Consider the following 19,883-nt stretch of genomic DNA (forward strand, 5'->3'; position numbering starts at 1 on the left):
TGGGCGCACGGAACAGGCTTCTCTTCGTCATACATGTAGGTCCTCCATCATCGCTTCCAGCTCTCCGTTTAGCCTACTGACGACCGACTCGAGGGGCATTACAACTCCGATGAGCCAGCCCAAAGCAGGGATGTTGTCGCGAGCTGAACGTTGAATGAGATTAGTACAAAGCTAATACGCAGGCTTCACGAGTGAGGCACTTACCTCTGTGTCTCTCGTACAGCGCCTTGATCTGTTCGAGCTGCTGCTCAGTGAAAGGGAAAGCTTCCCCGTTCCTCAACCGGATTTGGGCTGTGAAGAAGAGGTGTCAGTCTGAATAATCAGTGCGCCAGAATCCAGGGACCAGAACTGACCCTGGTGAACGGCGGTGACGAATTCTTCCTCCGCGCCGGGGGGTAGGTGTCGGTGATGAGAAGGATATTCAGCGACATGGGACCAAAAGTGCTGCTTGGGTCTCACGACGATACGCCCTGATCGTCAAACCGAATAAGCAAAAGAGGCTACAGACAGGACGAGGATGTGGGGGCCGTATCTCACGCACCTGCACGTTCGTTCCACTCGTACGCTTGCCTTGCTCGCCTCGAGTACAGCCCAATAATCGCGGTGGCGTCGTTGACGTCGCAGACGGTCATCTCGAGGTCATCTGGGAGGCGCTGATAATTAGGATCGTCGGATAGCAGTTCGAGGTGATCTTCGCGAGCATCTAGGACATATTGCAAAATTTGTGGCCGTCGAATGTTGTCCGGAGTGGTCAAGCGCAGCTGACTATTCCGGTAGTAAACATCTCCATTCGGGTGGACGTATTGATTCCAGCCCGGTGGAAGTGGAAGACTGAGGAATAAAAAAAAAATGAGCGGCAGTGAAAATGGTATCAAGCCAAATAAAACCCACTTCGTCGACTGGGAGGTACTGTCTGGGACATGGTATCGAACTGTTTCGATAAAATTGAGAGTGCTGTCCGACATGTCGTAGGAAGGTGGGGTGCCAGTGGTGCCAGTGCGGGTCATGCTGGGAAGGGAAGCGTGAAGAAGTAGGGGTGGTTGGACAGAGTGGGTTCTGGCTGGAAGAGAAAGTGTTTATAACAGTCCAGTGACCGGAGCAAGATACATCTACCGGAGTACGTATTAATTAAGTGAAGTGGGGATCATGGTGTTGCAAGAAAAGCGAAAAGATGCAGCGGTGCATGAAGATTGGGATCAGGGAAAGGAGATATACCAGGCTAATCTCAGAAAGGATGCATATGTCGAAGTGAAAGATTCTGAGTAAAGAACTACGATCGAAGTTCATACCGTCCGTAAGTTACGGCATGGTATAAACCACATAAACCACTTCCAAGGTCCACACTTACTATTTCAGTGACTGGTCACATAGGGAGTGGAAGAACCCATGTCAATGCGTCTGTACACATCGATGACGCAGGCCTTGATATCGAGCTATTCTTGAAGTCGTAAATGAAAGGGCCAAACGCCTCGAGGGCGTCGCCACTGAGAACTAGATGGATCAGCCACGTTCAGAACGGTGAGTAAGTCGCGAGGATCAAAGTATGAAGCGAGATTTACTATGATAGTCATACACATACAATACACCCAACGGATTAGATTTACGATTAATAGATGGACTATAAGGATATCAGCATACACGCCGAGATTCCAATAGACCAATAGACGGATCCAAGAAACCGGGACGTGGGGCCACCAAGAACGGACCGATAATCCACATGCTTGCCAAGAAGCGCACGCCTGTCAAACGAGGATCCCTGGCTCGGCTCTGCTTCTGATCGCAAGTCTCCCCCGCTTGTTGGCTCTGACGTCGCGAGCGGTGGTCGATTAACAATGCGGGGAGTACTGTTCCTGAATTCGAATGAAACAATACTATTGCGTCGGAGTTGGTCTTGGCCCAACTCGTGTGATTAGCGGTGGATGCGGGGAAGAGAGGTGGGATGGTAGTGGGTGCTTGTAATCATAGGTTTGGCTTCCGACCCCAACTGCATGGATGCGGGATGCGAACGCTTGACAGAGCGAAACAACTTTCCAAGGCCATTGTTACATAGAACCAGGAACTTGACCAGACGCCCCAAATACCAGGATTAAACCACACAACCGATCACGGCAGTCACGGGAAAGACGGAAAATGGCGCCGTTTCACAGCAGGTGACCAGAGGAGAGGACCAAATGTGTGCCTCTCTTTCTCCCCGATTGTGGAATCTCGGCGCAAGAACAAAGTTTCCGTATCGCAAGAATAGACGCGGGCGTGTCAGAGACAAGGGGCCTCGAAGACCTGTCGAAAGAGAAAAGAAACACAGTCAGCCACACACACGCCTAAAAGGCATATCACGGTCACAGCATACTCACAAATTAGGCACCGGGGATAAGTTCGGATGGTCGAAATACAGCTTCAGGAGGTTCGTCAGATTCATCTTCAATCTCCCCTTCGGCATCTGCGTCTTCTCCCAGGGAATCGATAGCGGCGAGGGACCGTGAAAGTTCTGTGGAGGAGTAAGAGATTTGTGGCCAAGTTCCCTCCACTCCATCCATGTCCTCGTCTTCCCCTTCGGCATCCCTGTCTTCATCGTCATCTTCAGCCTCCGCATCCATATCAGAATCATAAGTCGCATCCTCATGGGTCGGAGTGGCAAGTTGGTCACGTCCCACATTCGGTGTCGATACCACTTCGGAAGCACTGGTGTTTAATGAAAGATCGGCGGGATTTGAACTTCGATGCGACGAAGATATGATTAATTCGGAAGTCGAAGGAGCTGGAGCAGAAGCATTCTGGACTCTGGGAACATTAGTTATTCCACCCGTGGGGCCAGATTGAGACGGTGACGATGAGCGGAGAGGTCGAGCAGTCGAGTCACACTGCGCAGGAACGGGCATCTTCTCAGCCATACTAGTGGGCCGATGGCGATCTTCTTTGACGGGGGTTTCCGATCCTATGTCCATCCTGATCAGGTTGCCGACCTCCTCTTCTTCTTTGTCTTGAACACCGCTCGCATCACAGTCCATGGAGGGACCGGGCAGGTGGCCTGCAGTGACAGCTGATGACGCCACCCCAGTTGCTTTGTTGTCTGAAAGAGAGCTCTGACCTGCCTCGACCACCTCCTTCACACTCTGGGTTGAGCTCGGAACGACGTCACCAGTCACACTGGCCACCACTGGGCTGACGTCCATATCGATGAAGTCTACCCGCGAAACTCCCGTACTCCCTTCATCTTCTCCGACCAGGTCTATAGACGCCTCAGCAACTGACAGCTCGACAGAGGGTTTTGCCGAACTATCACTACCGCTGACGTCTTCCACCTCCGTCTGCATCGATAGAGAACCGTCTCCCCTAGACCCTTCATCTTCATCTTCACCCGCCACTACGTCGGTTTCATTAGCCTCGGTAGGTGCCGTTTTAGAACCAACAACGGCCGCTGTAAAGCTTGAGCCATCCTTATCGATGTCGTTCGCATGTGTGGCGGCGGCGCTTTCATCTGCATCTGCATCTAATACGTCTGCATCGACATTGACCACATCTGTCACCACCTCCCTGGAATCCATTTCAGACCCCGCATCGGGTTCGACGGGCTGGAGCTGATGCAGTGGAGAAGACTGAGTGTCGGGATGCGGGGAAGGACGAGGATCGACAGTGTCTCCATCGTCGTTACCGTTGTCGCCACCATTGCCGTCGCTCGCTGGTGGGGGAGCTATGATCCTCGGCCCATCGGACGGAGCAGTCGGAACAGCTGCTTTCGCTTTGGATCCGGCTGAAGCGGTACTCGCTTTGCTCGGCCGACCTCGTCCTCTCTTCACTGGTACTTCATCGCCCACTGCTTTCTTCCCTTTCGCCTTGGAGCTGGTCGATGTTGAAGCTGCCTGGCTTGACGATGCTGTTACGCTGGCTGACGCTGTCAAAGGAATTGTGCGGTCGCGAGGGGGCGCCCTCTTGCGTTTCCCGCTAACGGTACTAGGTGTCTCTTCTTTCTCCTTGGGGTTGATGGCTGGTGAACTCCTCGTAGTCCGACTGGACGCAACCTTGATCTTGGCAGTGGCGGTTTCCTTCTTGGCTTTAGGCGGCCTACCACGTCTCTTTGGCACTACAACTGATACACTCTCCACCGGTTTCTCCTCTTCCTGCTCCTCCTTCTGCTCCTCTTCTTCTTCTTCACCCTCCTCTTCCACGTCCTTCATCTCAACATCCTCCGTCTCTTCTACCTCTTCTTCCCCCTCCTCCTCCGGCTGCACCGCCTCCTTCTCTTTACCCTTCCCCCTCCCGCTCCTCCTCCTCCCAACCGAAGCACTCGCCCCCGCCCCCGCCTTCCCATTAACAGACCCTCCCTTCCCAGCCTTGCCCCCACCCCTCCTGTTAGCCATCGGCACAGCCGCCTGCGCCTGATCAGCCAACACATCCAACGCGCTCGGCGTCCTCCCCACCGCAGTCCCATCACCAGAACTAGAACCAGCCTTCTGACTGGCCAAAGCGGCGCTCTTCCTCCGTTTAGGCGCTGGACTCTCAGCCTGCTCGATATCAGCAGCCTTACGTCTCCTCCCAGGCCCACTCTTTTCCTTCACCACCACACCATTCCCATTGGTGTTGGCATTGGCATTCCCGTTGGCGTTACCATTGCTGCTAGCACCACCCTCCTGCATACCCAACGCCGCCGTAACCAACGAATCAAGCGGAGTCTGCTTTGTATGCGGTTGAGGATGCTGTTGTTGGGGCGTGACAACGTTCGGGAGCGAAGCAGGCTGCTGTTGGGGTGTACGATATGGTTGTTGAGAGTTGGTTCCACCACCACCCGCCTCACTGCCAGCTCGATCCCGCCCCAAGTTCGTACACCGCTGATCCGAGTTTGTCGTCAAGGAGGATGAGGACGAGGCGTGTTGTTGCTGGCGGCTAGCGGGACCCTGGTCATTAGCACTACTATTCGGTCCTCCAGGCGGACGGACGAACACAAAGGTTGATTGGCGATAAGGGTGTAGCTGCTGTCCGCCGTGCTGGTTCGCAGACGTACTCCCCTTCCTCGGCCGCGCGGACGACGTGGACGCTTCCCCTCCTTGACTCGACGGCCCAGACCCCGAAGCCTGAAGCTGAGTTGCACTCGCAATAGATCGAAAGTACGGCGCAGCCCCTGTCCCTGCAGCACCACCACCACTACGGGACCCTCCCACTCGATCACCGTTGGAATCTTTGCCCGTCCTCGAGGCTGACGCGTTACCGTCATCCAAGGCAGCCGAAGACGACGATTGCTGCTGCTGGTCGCGGTCCTTCACTCCCTTATCGGGGTTCTGCAATATCCCAGCAACATACGCAGCGCGTTCCCTACCGATCTTCCGTGAAGCAAGGAGGATGTGCTCGGTTCGCGCGTCTGCAGTCAGGCCTTGGCTCAATGCTGAACGGCGGCGTGGTTTCATGGTGGAGGTGGGGCCTAGACCGTTTAGTGGGATGGTAGTTGCACTAGAGTTAGCGGGGGCTTTACTCGGTTTGGGCGTGGATGACGACGAGGAGGGTGCTGGAGAGGACAGGCCTGAACTGGGAGCGGCTCCCGTAGTGATAGCCTGTATCCGGGCATTATGAATTGTGTAATTGAGATATGGGTTGATCGCCTTTGCGGGGGCATTTGTTGCTGCCGCGATAGGTGCAGTCGGCGTTGTCGTGGTAGGCGATGGGTGGGGTTGGGGAGTAGTGAAATAATATGGATACAGATAGGGATAAGGTTGGCGATAGAGTTCAGCTGCTGAAGTCGGAGTTGGCATAGATTGTGGTTGTGTTGGAGTAGGATTCATGGATGGACCAGTAGTAGCTGGTTGTGGCATAGGGAAGGCTGGCCGTAGTTGGGGTAGCGGCGTAGATATAAGAGATGAAGCCAGCAGATGTGTTTGGGGATGTAGATTCGTTGTGGTTAGTGTCGGTTCACCTTCTGCCTGGACATCTTCCATGGGCTCCGACCCCTGTTTCCGTTTCTTTCCTTTGCCTGTTTGAGGACATTGAGGTCCTGGTAATGAGACAGAATTCGAGGCGACCATACCAATAGGCTGCTTAGTAGTTGTCGATGAAGTATTGGCAGAGGGTGTCAGGGTAGCCGGGAACGTTGGCATGAGAAGCAGCGGCTTCAACTTCAAGACTTCAGCCTCAAGAGCGTTTGCTCGGACATAGGTTTCCTGGAGCTGAAGGAATATTAGATAGAGCTGTGCTGTCATGGAGAATATGCATACCCTCTCCCGCAGGATACGATTGTCGGCCTCAAGTATGGAACATTTCCTCACCAATTCCTGAGGACAACATTAGACGGAAAGGGGCAACGCGATCACTTGAAGCTGACCTCGTTGGGAGCGATGCCCACTCCAGGCCTATTCCGTTGTCTGATAAGCGCTTCTGCCATCCGTTCGAATCCGTCTCGCTCGCTTTCCATTCTCAGCCTTTCTTCTTGAAGTTGCGATGCCCAAAGCTCGTTTTGAGCCTGTAAACTCGCAATCATCTCGGCTTGATTGGCTAATTGCGAGGGAGATATGCGGGGCGGGCGAATTAAGGTTAGGACCTAACAGGTAAATTGTTCAAGCACAGAATAATCAATCAAGTATCCCAATGGACGTACCATATCCAGCAACTCTCCTTCCCGTGAATTATGGTCCGCATCATTCACTGGTTTTGTCCCATCGTCGCGTGTTAAACCCATCTCGAGCAACCGTTTCTTCATGTAGGCTATGTCGGCATCGGTAGCTGGTTCCGGGGACGAGTCCCTTTCCATATCATCATCTTCCAGAGGCGGTTGAACGAGAGCTTGGGGTGGCTGATTGGGTTGCGGGCTAGCAGACACGGCGACCGCGCCAGTTGTACTGTTTACGTTTCCAAACTCTGGTTGCGGTGCTTTCGAAGGCCCTATACTTAAGCTTTAGCCAATTTGGACTCAGAACACTCTAAGAATCAGATGTGCACCTTGGGCCGTTGAGTTGGGAGTGGCTGATGATGTAGAAGCAAAAGGGCTGCTGCCCGGAAGCGCAAGCGGGGGTGCCAGGCTCCCAGAATCGGTGGCCATCGCCTAGTTTACGGCTCCCAATAGGCTTTGTTCAGTATATCTTCAAAACCCGTCCAATTTCCGAATTTTTTGGGGCTGGAAACTGGGATTACAGAAAAGTACTATCTTGTCGAGATCGAAGGCCGTCGTCGTATGGTTCCGCGTCTGTCAAACGAGCGCCTCTGGTTGTGTTTGTGGGCGATTTGTGGGCCAGTTTTCGCAAAATCCTGGGGATATAGGGATATGCGGAATTCACGGAGGGGGCGACAGGGACGTCGGTAGGCGAACAGCGCAAGGAGCCGCTGAACACGATTTGCACCCTGCGGCAAGGCCTGGTGTCCAAACTTGCACAAGCAAGTTTGCCGCGACGACATCACATGATCCACATCGCCTGCCCTGGCTTGGCACAATTTCCCGTTTCGGTAGCCATTCGCGGTTCCGCAGGGCACCGCGTCCAACGGCGACGAGCTTTCCATTCAACCACCATATCGACTCTTTCAAAATGGCTGCAAAACCATCTCCAGACAGCTTCACATTTACAGTGGGCAAGCTAGGTAAGAAATCTGCCTGAATCTATGAAGCTGCGGTCTAACTAGAGCCATTCATAGATGCGGGAATGGCGGTGAGTGACGTCGTCGCTGTTTCGAACGGCGTCAAGCTCAAGATTGGATTTCGTAGATTCTGTTAGGAGAAAGGGCTCATTTGATTGAGTTTCCTTCAATATTGCTACCGCCAGGCGCCACCACCGGATCTATTGTCAACATCGCAGTCCACCAAAACCATGCAGAAGAGAAACGGAGAGACGCAGAGTTTTGGGAACTCCAGGAGGAGATTCTCAAGACCTATGGCGTGGACTCGCCACAGACGCCAGAACTCAAGGTGAGTCTGAAATCATATCTCTTATCTCGCATCTCATGGATTGGATAGGTTCGAAACGTCACCCAAACCTCAGTCACCCTGGAATGGCCCCCGCTTCAACTGGCAACAGCCAAGCTGCGTTCATTAGACATCTACAGAAACAACCAGCGTCTAGCAGCAATCCCGTCACCCATGAACAACTTCTCGACCAAAGTATCCGGTCTCGAAATCGACAAAGAATACACTTTCCAACTCATCCTACGCACAACGGCTGGCACGTACCCATCACCCCTGTTGCACGTTCGAACACACACCATGACAGATACATCGGGTATCTGCGTTTGCTTTGGAAATGTTCAAGACGAAGTGTTGCTGGAAAACGCGAAGATGGCCTTGCGCGAGATGGGCGCCAAATGGAGCGACAAGATCCAAATCGATACCACCCACTTCGTGTGCACGACCCCTGCTGCAACGCCTTCTGGTGCTCAGGCTACCGGAAGTACAACTTCAGCACCAGGTGTGGAATATCAAAGGGCATTACAGCTCAGTATACCTGTCGTCCAACCTACCTGGATTCTTGCGTGCCATTCGGAGCGGCGGTTAGTGCACATGCTCTCTCCTGACATGATGGTGACGCTGATTTAACCTTTTAGAATGGTCCCCATCGCCCAATTCTATCTAGGCGCAACGCCAAACACACCAGCCTCCGCCGGATACAGCAGCAACCGACCCCAATCCATGTCCCACACCCAGCTCCCCTACACCCCACCCGCAACAGGCGGCAGCTCCAAGGGCACGCCAGCCTCCTACCGCGCCTCCATGCCCGCCCCCGCCCGCTCACCACCCAACAGCGCCAGCTCCTTCGTGAACAACCAACCGTTCTCCGCCACACCCTCCGCCTCCGGTCGACCGCAGTTCGAAGCAACCGTTGAAGAATCGAACGAGGATCCTGAAGCTGAGGAGGTGAAACTCCAGGCTGACGATGGTGGTGGGGAGAGGACGCCTACGACTGAGAAACGCAAGAGTCGCGCGGGGACGATGAATAAGGCGTTCAAGTTCCCGCCTTCGCCTCCGCCGATGAGTTCACCTGATCTTCCGAAGGAGAAGGAAGGGGAGGGGCAAGAGGGAGAGGGAGGTACTGTGAAGGTGGACAAAGGAAAGGGTAGAGCGACGAGCGTTGAGCCTGCGAGTATGGACGTCCCGCCGCCCCCGCCTGTCGAGAAGGAGAGTCGGGCTCAGTCGATTAGTGAGAGTGAGGATGATGTTGGGGATACTGTGGATATACCGCTATAAGTGTTTCCTTTTTTCTGTTATACCAATTTCATTTTGCATGTTTGACGGGCTTCTCTTGAAGGACCTTATCCATCGTTCTCTTGAACATGATCGGAAGTCTTCCTTTGTCCGATGAAAATAGACTCTCTGAAATCACTGCTCAGAGGAACAGGGTACGCGTTTTTCAAGCCTGCTGCTTCTTTCTGCAGAAACCTGGACCCTGGCAGTCGAGGGATAACAAGCCCAACAACTTCCTGACTGAGGGGATGGTGAGCCCGGGGTGGCACTGAGGGGACAATCTCCGGGAGCCTCGATTTAGGAAATTGTTCCGACTCGGAAGGGCGTTCATAGCTCGAGTTTGCCTCTGGAAAGGTCGTTTTGTGACTTCTTTCTCCTCCATATAACCAGAGGGGCGCGCTTCGCCGCAAAGCCTACTACTGCGGGACACCTCTTACTGAAAGTTTAGGGTAGCGCTATGTCCTTTTACCCGCATTTCCATACAGATTCACCTGTATTCAATCGGTTAACCAGGACAAACCCCAACTCCTGTGCTTAATCTACATCCCTCAGGCTACTCTCAATGTCGTAACGTTGGGCTGGATTCGCATGGCACTTCCTGTTACTGTTAAATGGATGAGGACCGTATCCATCTGCAACGAATCCCCGTCACTCACCATCGTCCGCAATAATCAGAAGGATGGAGTGCATGATGCATGTGTATTCTCACTCTCGTTGACACTCAATTAAGCCTATAAAACGATTACCTTTGTCTCTCAGTCTATAGAAAAAATAACTTTTCTAATTCGTGGAAGGGAGGACCAGTGCCAGTGTCACAAATAGAACGAAAGCCGATAACGGGCCGTGAGTGTTTCCGAAAAATCGGTGACGCCTGAGCTCTATACAAGACCATGCAACTACTAGCGTAGTAGCAGGAATCTCACCACAGTTTCAAGGAGCCAGTGGAAGCGATATGTAAGTTGTAACGATAGGTAACGATATCCAATAACAGAAGTTGTGTTTGAATAATGGCACATAGGTACACTGTGGGAACAGCGATGTTTCAATAATTAATGAGCACAGATGACCGTTGGAATTTCGCAAAGATCATCCACGCACCGATCTGGCGGAGCGAATTCTCTTGAGCATACGCGTTCAACGTTCAACGTTCAACCACTGTTGCTTCCATATCCCAAGTTGTGCACTTGAATTCTCCGCGAAAGGGTCCAGACCTGTCCCCGGAACACCAACCTAGCACCAGCCATGATATTTCCAACTCAATCCAAGGGCGTCGAGAATTTTACCTTCCCAGTCTTATGGTCTTATGGTGCAGTCTAAATTCCTTGATCCTCGACGCGGTGACGCCACTGCCGCAGTGGAGGGAGGGCGCAGCGCGGCTGAAGGATGTGCTAGCGCGTAGGGTCGCCCTTGGAGGGCAGCCTGTGTTTGTGGATTTCGAAGACGATGATGACTAAAACATGGCTGAGGCACTTGCAGATTACCATGAACACTAATACATACCATGAACTACTTCGGATGGGAGTAGCTATGAACCTTTTTGCTCCAAGTAGTAGCAACTCGAATCACAAGAGAACGCAGTACAAGAAGAACATTAGATTCTGAATTAAGAGACCAGGATCTTGAATTCGTTTGTCGCCCTGTTTGACTTCGTATTATGGATTTTACTGGAATCGCAAGGCTGTATGATCGGCGTGCGCCTGGCAGCTACAAGTTGACATTGTGTGTCATGCACAGCGAAAGCAACACTTCCTGCAGCGGCCGCAATAACTCGAGCGCTGGTTCAACGTCTAGGAATGCGTCGATTGAAATGAGTTCACTACAGCGTCAATAATCAACGTTTACCACCACCGGATATTGACAACTTGAGGAGCTGGTGGTGAGCGTTGAGCTGAGCGCTTAAACTCGGTTGACCTCGGCAAAGCAGACGCCATTGCCGGTATGGTATTATGTAATTCTGCTCAGTTCCCCACGACACAGTTGAGTGGCATCTTTCTCACTTGACGTCACGCGTTCAGAAAACCATCCCTTCCTGAGGCCACCCTGAGGCCAGAAAACTAGCGCCCAAGGGCTCAAGGACCGAGGTCAGTCTGAATGAATTCACTGTTGGGGATTGGAGAATAACCATACGTCTAGGGACTTAACGATGGCGTCGAAATCGATGGAAGCGGTTCAGAGCGAGAAGAATATGGCTGCTATCGCAGCGCTGGACCACCACATTAGTGAATGGCAGGTTCAGCTCAGCGGCCTTCAAAGTACGAGGAACAATTTGGTCAGGATTGCACGACTCCCAGACGAGATCCTGGCCGTTATCTTTCTCTTTGTTGCGGCGGGGACAGGCTGCGTGACCAAATGGGCTCGTGTCACCTGGGTCTGTCGTCGTTGGCGGAACGCAGCGCTGCGGTGCCCTGAGCTATGGTCCCAGCTCAACGACAGGACGCCCCACCCCTGGATAGATGTCATGGTCTCCAGATCACAAAAGGCCCTCCTATCCGTCCGCATCGACTATTACCACAGGGAAAGGTCAAGGATTCCCCGGTCCAAGTTGCGCAAGGTTTTGAAACAAACAGATCGCCTGCAACGTGTTTTCCTCAGCTGCCATCCCGATGATCTTCCTGTCCTGTTCAAATCTCTTGGTTCCCCCGCACCGCGACTGGAATCCGTAACAGTCAAGAGCGCAATCCACTGCCTTTCCATTCCTGCGTCTTTCAATATTCCCAGCAATTTCCTTGGCGGATCCGCCCCAAAGCTTACCGAGTTGGTATGCATTGGCTGTATTCCAACCTTAGAACCGGGAACGTTCAACTTTACCAGCCTTACGACACTGCACCTTGAGGTTTCTGCGATTCCTCTCCAGCCCCCGATCAACCCTCGGCTCGAGTGCCTTCCTTCCGTCTATCGACTTCAAGTTGCACTATCCAAGACGCCAGCCCTTGTCAATCTGGTCATCAAGATTCCAGATTTTAGTGGAGACCCCGCGAATGTTCCCACAGCCAACATCGCGCCGCGATCCATTTCACTTCCCCACCTCAACCACTTCGAGATGGAATCTCCTTGCCACGGGATTGCGGCAGTGATCTCGAAACTGAAACTCCCAGCGTCCCTCAGCTTGATCCTGCGATGCACCGACGTAGACGAAGACTCGGTCCAGGCCCTCAGCACTGCGCTGAACTCGGCATGGGTTTCGTTGCCGCTATCCCCTCCCCAATCCTCCCCTCCGCAACTTCCCCTCGAGCAGTTGGATGTGACTCAATGGACCCGGCGAGTGCTGCACCTGGGTGGGGCTGCCTTCCATTCGGTGCCCGGCCAGCCGAACATCGTGGCGTCGTTCTCCATCTCCTATGTCATTCCCCGAGAGCAAGGCGGTCCCGGATTCGAAGGCCTAAGAATGTGGACTCCAGCGCTTACCCGGGTAGCCCTCGCACCCTGGCCACTCACCCAAGTGGAGTCCTTGTCCGTTTCATCGCGCACCCTTGGACTGACCGCGACAGGGGTCTTCAAGGAAGTCTTCTCCAAACCCTTCCCTTCGGTGACTTCCATCGAAGCAGAGTTGGATGCTGTCAGGCAGCTCCACGATTATCTCTCCAGCGACCCGGGCTTGCCTCTATCGACATCGGCGGTTCCGCAGACGCCAGGCTCGGTAGTCAGCGAGGGCCAACAGCAAGGACTGTCGTTCCCGCAACTGAAGGAACTCACTTTCACCAAGATCCTGACCCTCGACTACGAGAGGGTGATTGAGCTCAAAGACGTCCTTCTGTCCAGGGCCCAGTGTGGAAGTTCTTTGGAAACGTTGCATATCTCCCAATGCCCTGGTTTTCCTCGGGAGGTGGTGAATGCTTTCAAGACGGTGGTTCCATGTGTGCTTTTTACATAACGCAACACAACCCAACTATGATTCAGAAGCGACAATCTTATACCCAATAATGCATCTAATTATCTTCAATGTACCTTAATGTATTCTTGTTTCTTGAAGTTGTATCCCCAAAACAAGCAGTTAGGAAAGATGAGAATTGAACGCGTCGGCACCGACGAACGAAAACGCCTGCCCTAAACACCAAATTGATGCAGCCACGTGCGCGCCCCCAGTCGCGACAGACGCGCCATTTTAGCTTTCTTTTCCCGAACCCCCCAATCGTCGACGACGACGAGCGACCCCATCGTTTTCCTCGACACCAATGCCTCGTCGAGTTGTAGAATCTGACTCTGACGCCTCTGAAGGCGAGGGCGGGTCCAACCGCCAAACCCGCCAGACCCGATCGAACGGAGTGCGAGTCAAGCAAGAAAAGCAGAAGCAACGCGCGACGACTGAAGAACAGGACGATGATGATATGTACGGCGATGAGCCCACACAAGAGCAGCGGCGCCAGGCTGAAGAGCAACGCGCGAATTCTCAGCATTCGGACGACGAGGACGAGGAGGGTACCCCTCGTGGCAACAAGCGCCAAAGGGTGAACGATGCTGGCGATTCCAGGTCGACCTCGAGCCCTGGCCCATCCGGCGAGCGCGACGAAAGTGCTCCTCCTCGCGTTAAAGTCAAAACTCTGCCTCGCGATGTCGACGGGTAAGCTGCTTGACGATCCCTGAGTATATGCGCAATACATTGACTCTGAACGCTTCCAAATAGCTTTATTCCTGGTTCTATTGTCAGGATTCAGTTGAAAAACTTTGTTACCTATGACTTTGTCGAGTTCAGGCCTGGCGCTTTCCTGAACATGATCATTGGACCCAACGGTACGGGTAAGAGCAGTATCGCCTGTGCGATTGCTCTTGGTTTGAACTTCCCGCCCAAGGTCAGATTCATTCCTTTCGCTTTTGCGCTAGCTTCTAAAGGCGTGCCTAGATCCTTGGACGCGCAACTGAGATTAACGCCTTTGTTAAAAACGGCACCGAGAGCGGTCATATCGAGATTGAGTTGAAGGGCAAGAACAAGAGGAACCTTGTGATCCGTCGCACCCTATCGGCCAAGGACAAAAAGTCCTCATTCACTCTGAACGGCGAACCCGCAACTGGGAGGGAGATTAATGAGAAGATGGCAGAGTTGAATGTCCAGGTGGAAAACCTTTGGTATGTGCGCTGGCTCTGTACCCTTTTCCTAAGCTAACAACGCCGTGTGTAGCTCTTTCTTGCCTCAGGACAAGGTGTCTTCATTCGCTGCAATGACACCTCAGCAACTGTTGGTCGAGACTCAAAAGGCTGCTGGAGACCCCAACCTCACCAACTGGTTCGAGGCCCTGAAGGAAGAGGGTGCCGTCGAGAAGAAGCTGAGACAGGTAAGGTCCGCTGTTCATGGTTATTTCGTCTACTTACGCGACCGTACCTAGAAACTCAAAGAAGACGAGGCAAAATGCGAGCAGATGCGCCAGCGTAACGATGGTATTGCCAGGGATGTTGAACGTTTCAAGGAGAGAAAGAGGATTGAGAAAGAGGTTGGTTCGATTTCACGAATCCAGGATTTGGACTCACAACGCCGCTCCTTAGATTGAGATTCTCAACGTACTTATCCCACCTGCCAAATATCGGGAAATGCGGAAGGAATATCTCGTTCTTAAACGTAAACAAAGAAAGCTACACGCCAGAGTCGTGCGCTTGAAGAACAAGAATGCCCCTGCTCATGAAAAACTCGCGTATGTCCCCGTGTCGAACGATTGACCTTGTCACTAATCCACTTTGCAGAGAGTTGGAAGTCGAAGTTAAAGAGGCGGGAAAGAAGAGGGAAAAACTGAAGAAGGCTCTCGTTGCGACTCACGACGAGATGAAGAAACGCAAGGGTGATTGCGACAGCCTCGTCAGTGCTGCTCTTCGCTCGACGTCATCTTGGGTCAACGGCTGATCCCTTTCTTGACAGGAGCGCGAGTCTGAGAAACTCACGAACGAGTTGGATGGCCTGAAGAAAGAGGAGAGACGACGGCAGTCAGAGATCTCCAAGCTAGAAAGCAATATTGCCGAGATCGAAGCAGAGCTTGCCCAACCGAAGCCTGAGGACATTGATTGCGACGCCAGGGAGGTCATGGCGGAAAGAAAAGAGACACATACTCTCATGATGAACAAGAAGCTGGAGTTCGACCGGCTCAACGAGGAAACGCATGGACTCATTAAACAGAAGGTGCATCTTGGTGGAAACATCACGAATGTGCAGAAATCGTACGTATGTTCACCCTTGACCTGTCATCGAAACTGAATGCTTCCTTTTGTTTTTAGAATTGCTGCATTGGCCCAACCAGAACAGGCCAAGTTCGAAAACTTGAGGCAATGGGACTCGGATGTCTACGAAGCTGTCCTTTGGCTGAGGCAAAACAGGAATTTGTTCAAGATGGAGGTGTTTGAGCCCCCAATGCTGTCTTGCTCAGTCAAGGATATGTCCTTTGCCGCTCATATCGAGGCGTGCTTCAGCGGCAATCAACTGAAGGTTTGTTCCCCGTTCTGATGTTTATTGACCGTGTCTGATCAGAATGTCACAGACATTCGTCACTCAATGCAGAGAGGATCTTCACACTCTGAACAAGCACATTAACGACAGTGCTACGAAGGATGGCAGGAGGATAAGAGTCCCTACTTGGTGGCGAACTGGAGGGGTGGCGCGTCCTCCGATGACCCCTGAACAGGTAAGCATGGGTCTCATTGCCAAGGTCTTCCACTCAACCTTTTCCCTAGTTGGCCGAGCTTGGGTTTGAAGGATACGCTATCGATTTCCTTCGATTCCCCCAGGGCATGCAAGACTTTCTCACTCTTGAATTGAACCTTCATCGAACGGTACGTTCAGGCCGACCTGGCACGCTCCCGAAATATTCATCTCAGACGTGGCCAGGCTATTTCGCGGAACCCGAACGTCGACGTCAACCGCGCCATGGACTACGTTGGTCACGGTGGAGGTGGAAGCTTTATCAACGGCTATGTGATGAACACGGTTACGCGTTCAAGATATGGTCGCAGGGCTATCAGCAATCTTACCAGGGAGATCTCTCACAAGCCCCATAGGTTTGGTACCCCTGCAGGTGCGTCTCGCTGTACCATCGGCGACAGCTGCTAGAACTCATGCCTTTCAAGTCGATCCCGCCGTTGAGGAGCGGTACCAGGCGCAGATAAGGCAATTTGAAGTGGAGATTGAAGAACTTGTCAAGCAAATCAACGTGAACGATCCTACACTTAAGCAGCTCTCGGCCGAGCTCGAGCCCATGAAACAACGCGTGGTGAGTTGCTTCGTTTCGAGTTTTGTGTGAATCATGGTCATCGTTTTCCCGTAGGCCACACTGGACAGGAAAATCGCTCGAATGAAAAAGTGGGAAGACGACAGGCTCCGCGTTGAGGCCCGCTTGAGTATGATTATATGTGCCATTTTCCACATCATTTTTGCCTGACTCTCCCCAAGCCAGATTGAAGGAGAATCTCACCAAACTACGTAATGCGCCGCCAGTCGACGAGAAACGAAAGACTCTCAAGGCCTTGCTCGTCAAGGTCTCAGAGAAGCGAGTCAAGTTGGCCAAGGACATCCTAGTGTGTTTACTCCAGTTTGGAGCGTGTCATGGTGGTCTAACTCTTACTCCAGGCTTTGAGCCACAAGATGATGCTCAAGCAAATAGAGTGTTCCAAGGCGGGTTTTGAGCTCCTCCAACTCACTGCTAACAAGGACCATTTGAAAGCCTTGTGTGACGAGAAGGACGCCAAACACCAGCAGGCGGGCCAGGAGTTCAATAAAGGTGAGTTTCTGGGTTTGTGTCTGCAGTCTATTTTGGCTAATGACTGGTATTTGTAGTCCATGCCGAATTCACTGCGCTCAAGGCGGAGGTGAGGAATTTCGTCAACGGTGAACTCCACAAGACGATCAGTGAAGCCTCTGAGGAAGCACGAGAGATATTCAAAAAAACCGAAGAGGCTATCGCTGACTATGAACGCAAGGTTAAGAAGGCCAAGGCGAGCGGGATGCCCATCCCTGAACCAGATGGCGTGGACCTACGAACAGTGACTGAGCTGGAGGACGAACTTGCTACACTGAACGCATCTCTCTCTATGATCATGGCGACTAACCCCGGAGTCTTGGAAGAGTATGAACAACGCGAGAGGAGTGTACGTGTTCGCTTGTGTGCTGCCCACGCTAACCTGCTTGCTCACGGTCTACCCAGATTGAGCAACTCAAGGAGACCATCGACCAACTCAATACACAGATTGAGTCGAGTGCGAGAAGGATCAAAGCGACTAGGGTAAGCTCTTGTCACGGTTATGTATATCACTCGTCAGAAAACTGATCGAACGAAACCCCACAGGACAAATGGCAACCGGCTCTTGAGAAACTGGTTGCTAGCATTGGAGAACGGTTCTCCGCCGCTTTCGATCGTAAGCCGAATCTACTACTCTTTCGTTAGGGAACCGATGTTTGATTATTAAAATCTTCCTTCTTGCTTCTTCGCAGGGATTGGCTGTGCTGGTGAAATCCGAATCAGGGAAGAAGAGGATTATGACAAGTGGGCTATTGAGATTTATGTCAAGTTCCGAGACACAGAGAAGCTGCAGCTTCTCACTAGCCATCGTCAATCTGGTGGGGTACGTATCGCGATTTGTTCTCTCTCCCTGGGTGGTCTTCTCCCCTGTCCGAACAGAAAACTGATTTCGTCTCTTTCCTTTGTAGGAGCGGTCGTTGACTACGATTTTGTATCTCATGAGTTTGACGGAGGAGGCTCGCGCTCCGTTCTCATTGGTGGACGAGATCAATCAGGTTCGCATCACACTCCTTCCGTTGCCTATATAGCTCGACTAACGGCAACTTGTGCAGGGTATGGATCAGCGGGCGGAACGGGTTGTGCACAACTCGATGGTGGACGTGACCTGCAAAGAAGACAGCGCCCAGTACTTTTTGATCACGCCGAAGCTGTTGACGGATCTCAAGTATCATGAGAGGATGAAGATTCTGTGCGTGAATAACGGAGAGTGGTTGCCGGAGGAGAGGGGAGTGGGTAGTATGATGAATATGATCGAGGGGTATGTGCAGAAGCGGAACCAGGGTGGTCGGGGTGCCATTTAACTGGAATTGGTTCTCGACATCGACGAGTGGTTTTTTTCGTGCAGTAGGCTTCTCTTGTACGTTCACTTGCTGTTCTGTTTTGTACCTTACCCATCCACGCTTATTCGCATAGTACGTTACGCGCACTTCTCTATTTTCCGTACCTTTCTGGCTTTCTAATCGCATCGCACATATTGTAACACAAAAAACCTCGCTGAATGTTAGAAAAAAAAAAAAACATGCATTGCTTTTTCAAGAAGAGTAAATGGTTTTGAACACGGCAGCATGTCGTTCCTTTGCTTGTTCCATACAGTAGGACAAGGCGTCTTCGTGTTTTGTGGATCCGACGCCGAGGTGGGAGACGGAGATGAATTCTGCTTTGTCATCCATGATGATGGTGAGTGTGTCGTTGAGGAGGGGTTCTTCGAAGGATGTTGGGTCTGCGAGGATGTGGGTTCTGGAGTGTGCGTCGGACCCGATGTTGGATGATATCGATGCCGTCAATTCGTGCGGAAGATCGGCCGTTGTGCAAGGAGAAAGACGAGTGTGTGAGCAAAGAAGAGGGTGCGCAACGAAGGAGAGCCCTAAGGAGCCAAGGCGGAGGACAACTCACGCATCGAATATCCCAAACGACATGGCAAAAGGTAAGTGTTTGATGTCTAGCGGTACGCGTTCTTTGCGTGAACAGAGGGTTTGGCCTGTTGTTTCGTCGTAGCGTGCTTTTGGTATGCGGGCTGTGGGGAGGAGGGAGGGTGGTGGTCGTGGTTAGCGTGGTGTGGTGTGTGGTTCAGATGTTGATCGCTAGCACGATGCAGGAGAGAGAGAGAGAGAGTAGAAAGAAGGGTGGATGGACGGAAAACGGTGGATGGATGGAAATGTACAAACATACCATTCTTTAAAGCCAACACCATAGCCATCAGAGCAGCGTCGAATGCGTTGCCGTCGTAGTTTATGCAGATGGCGTCTAGGTAGATTGTCCAGACTGATTTGTTGGGCTGGATGCAGAGGGATTCGAGGGGGAGGGTGTTGGCGCTGTTGTTGTGTTTTAGGGTATTTTGGAGGGCGGGATTGGGTGTTTGGTTTGGTGGGGTGGTTGGGAAGAAGAACGTCGTGGTCCGTTGGGTTGGCAAGGAAAGGCCAGGGCAGATATGCAAACCATAAGCCAGGTGTATATAGGATGGGAGACAGACGTACGTGACAAGAGCCTCGTTCAGCCTATCTGAGAGAACCTGGCTTTCGTCTGTCGGTGGGCCGGGCTTGAATTTGGGCGAGCAGAGAGCGGGGAGGTCGAGGTTTGGTACTGTTTTTCGGGTTTGGGGGTGATGTATCGAGTATGTGAGGGATGGCCGATGAGGGAAAGTGGAAGTGAGATTGAGAGGGTTGTGTCCATGAGAAAGAGAGGGTGTTTCGTCCATGAGAAAGCGAGGCGTTTCGTTCACGACAGGCAGGATCATCCAGGAGAGAAAACACAACACGATCAGAAACAGAAGACGACATAAAACGAAAGAACAAGGCGCACCCAAGAACCCTTTCGACCCAGCGTCCAATTCAGGTTCTGCAATCTCTGCTTTGACGCCGCATACGACGGTGGTGTTGCCAAATCTGACGAGTGCTGAGCCGTCGGCTGTTGATATTGAGCAAGGTCCAATGGTTTAAGGTGTTAGCTGGAACTTTCAAAACGTTGATTGCACCAGCGAGAAACAATCCACAAGATATGGGGACGAAAAAATGCTCACCCGATCCGATCTG

At 52.3% G+C, this 19,883-nt stretch overlaps 6 protein-coding genes across 6 annotated transcripts; 3 read left to right on the forward strand and 3 right to left on the reverse strand.

The window, feature by feature from the left end:
- Nucleotides 1-27: 27 nt before the first annotated feature.
- Nucleotides 28-1,007, reverse strand: CC1G_12429 (hypothetical protein; the record flags this gene model as incomplete). Its single annotated transcript, XM_001839105.1, has 5 exons — nt 28-143; nt 205-291; nt 354-470; nt 542-831; nt 892-1,007. The coding sequence occupies 5 exons, from the start codon at nt 1,005-1,007 to the stop codon at nt 28-30; spliced, it is 726 nt and encodes a 241-aa protein (XP_001839157.1).
- Nucleotides 1,008-2,354: 1,347 nt separating this feature from the next.
- On the reverse strand, nt 2,355-7,018 carry CC1G_12430 (hypothetical protein; the record flags this gene model as incomplete). The annotated part of the gene is made up of 6 exons (XM_001839106.1): nt 2,355-5,956; nt 6,011-6,149; nt 6,198-6,254; nt 6,305-6,520; nt 6,578-6,861; nt 6,919-7,018. The coding sequence occupies 6 exons, from the start codon at nt 7,016-7,018 to the stop codon at nt 2,355-2,357; spliced, it is 4,398 nt and encodes a 1,465-aa protein (XP_001839158.1).
- A 481-nt stretch (nt 7,019-7,499) lies between these two features.
- On the forward strand, nt 7,500-9,181 carry CC1G_12431 (fibronectin type III/BRCA1 domain-containing protein; the record flags this gene model as incomplete). The annotated part of the gene is made up of 5 exons (XM_001839107.2): nt 7,500-7,551; nt 7,606-7,619; nt 7,676-7,876; nt 7,925-8,454; nt 8,509-9,181. 5 exons carry the CDS (start codon nt 7,500-7,502, stop codon nt 9,146-9,148), a joined length of 1,437 nt encoding a protein of 478 aa, XP_001839159.1. The 3' UTR covers nt 9,149-9,181.
- A 2,107-nt stretch (nt 9,182-11,288) lies between these two features.
- On the forward strand, nt 11,289-13,016 carry CC1G_12432 (hypothetical protein; the record flags this gene model as incomplete). The annotated part of the gene is made up of 1 exon (XM_001839108.1): nt 11,289-13,016. The coding sequence occupies one exon, from the start codon at nt 11,289-11,291 to the stop codon at nt 13,014-13,016; it is 1,728 nt and encodes a 575-aa protein (XP_001839160.1).
- Nucleotides 13,017-13,317: 301 nt separating this feature from the next.
- On the forward strand, nt 13,318-18,155 carry CC1G_12433 (chromosome structural maintenance protein smc5; the record flags this gene model as incomplete). The annotated part of the gene is made up of 22 exons (XM_001839109.1): nt 13,318-13,703; nt 13,767-13,932; nt 13,983-14,206; nt 14,259-14,412; nt 14,464-14,568; nt 14,621-14,766; nt 14,816-14,927; nt 14,988-15,283; nt 15,341-15,548; nt 15,601-15,744; nt 15,794-15,892; nt 15,948-16,134; nt 16,187-16,329; nt 16,384-16,456; nt 16,509-16,633; nt 16,686-16,836; nt 16,893-17,203; nt 17,260-17,337; nt 17,401-17,470; nt 17,547-17,677; nt 17,763-17,849; nt 17,907-18,155. 22 exons carry the CDS (start codon nt 13,318-13,320, stop codon nt 18,153-18,155), a joined length of 3,645 nt encoding a protein of 1,214 aa, XP_001839161.1.
- Nucleotides 18,156-18,386: 231 nt separating this feature from the next.
- Nucleotides 18,387-19,549, reverse strand: CC1G_12434 (hypothetical protein; the record flags this gene model as incomplete). The annotated part of the gene is made up of 2 exons (XM_001839110.1): nt 18,387-18,574; nt 19,024-19,549. The coding sequence occupies 2 exons, from the start codon at nt 19,547-19,549 to the stop codon at nt 18,387-18,389; spliced, it is 714 nt and encodes a 237-aa protein (XP_001839162.1).
- Between the last annotated feature and the right edge of the window lie 334 nt (nt 19,550-19,883).

Source organism: Coprinopsis cinerea (assembly GCF_000182895.1).
Source record: "Coprinopsis cinerea okayama7#130 chromosome 5 map unlocalized cont3.5, whole genome shotgun sequence".
In the NCBI taxonomy this organism is placed as follows: Eukaryota; Fungi; Basidiomycota; class Agaricomycetes; order Agaricales; family Psathyrellaceae; genus Coprinopsis; species Coprinopsis cinerea.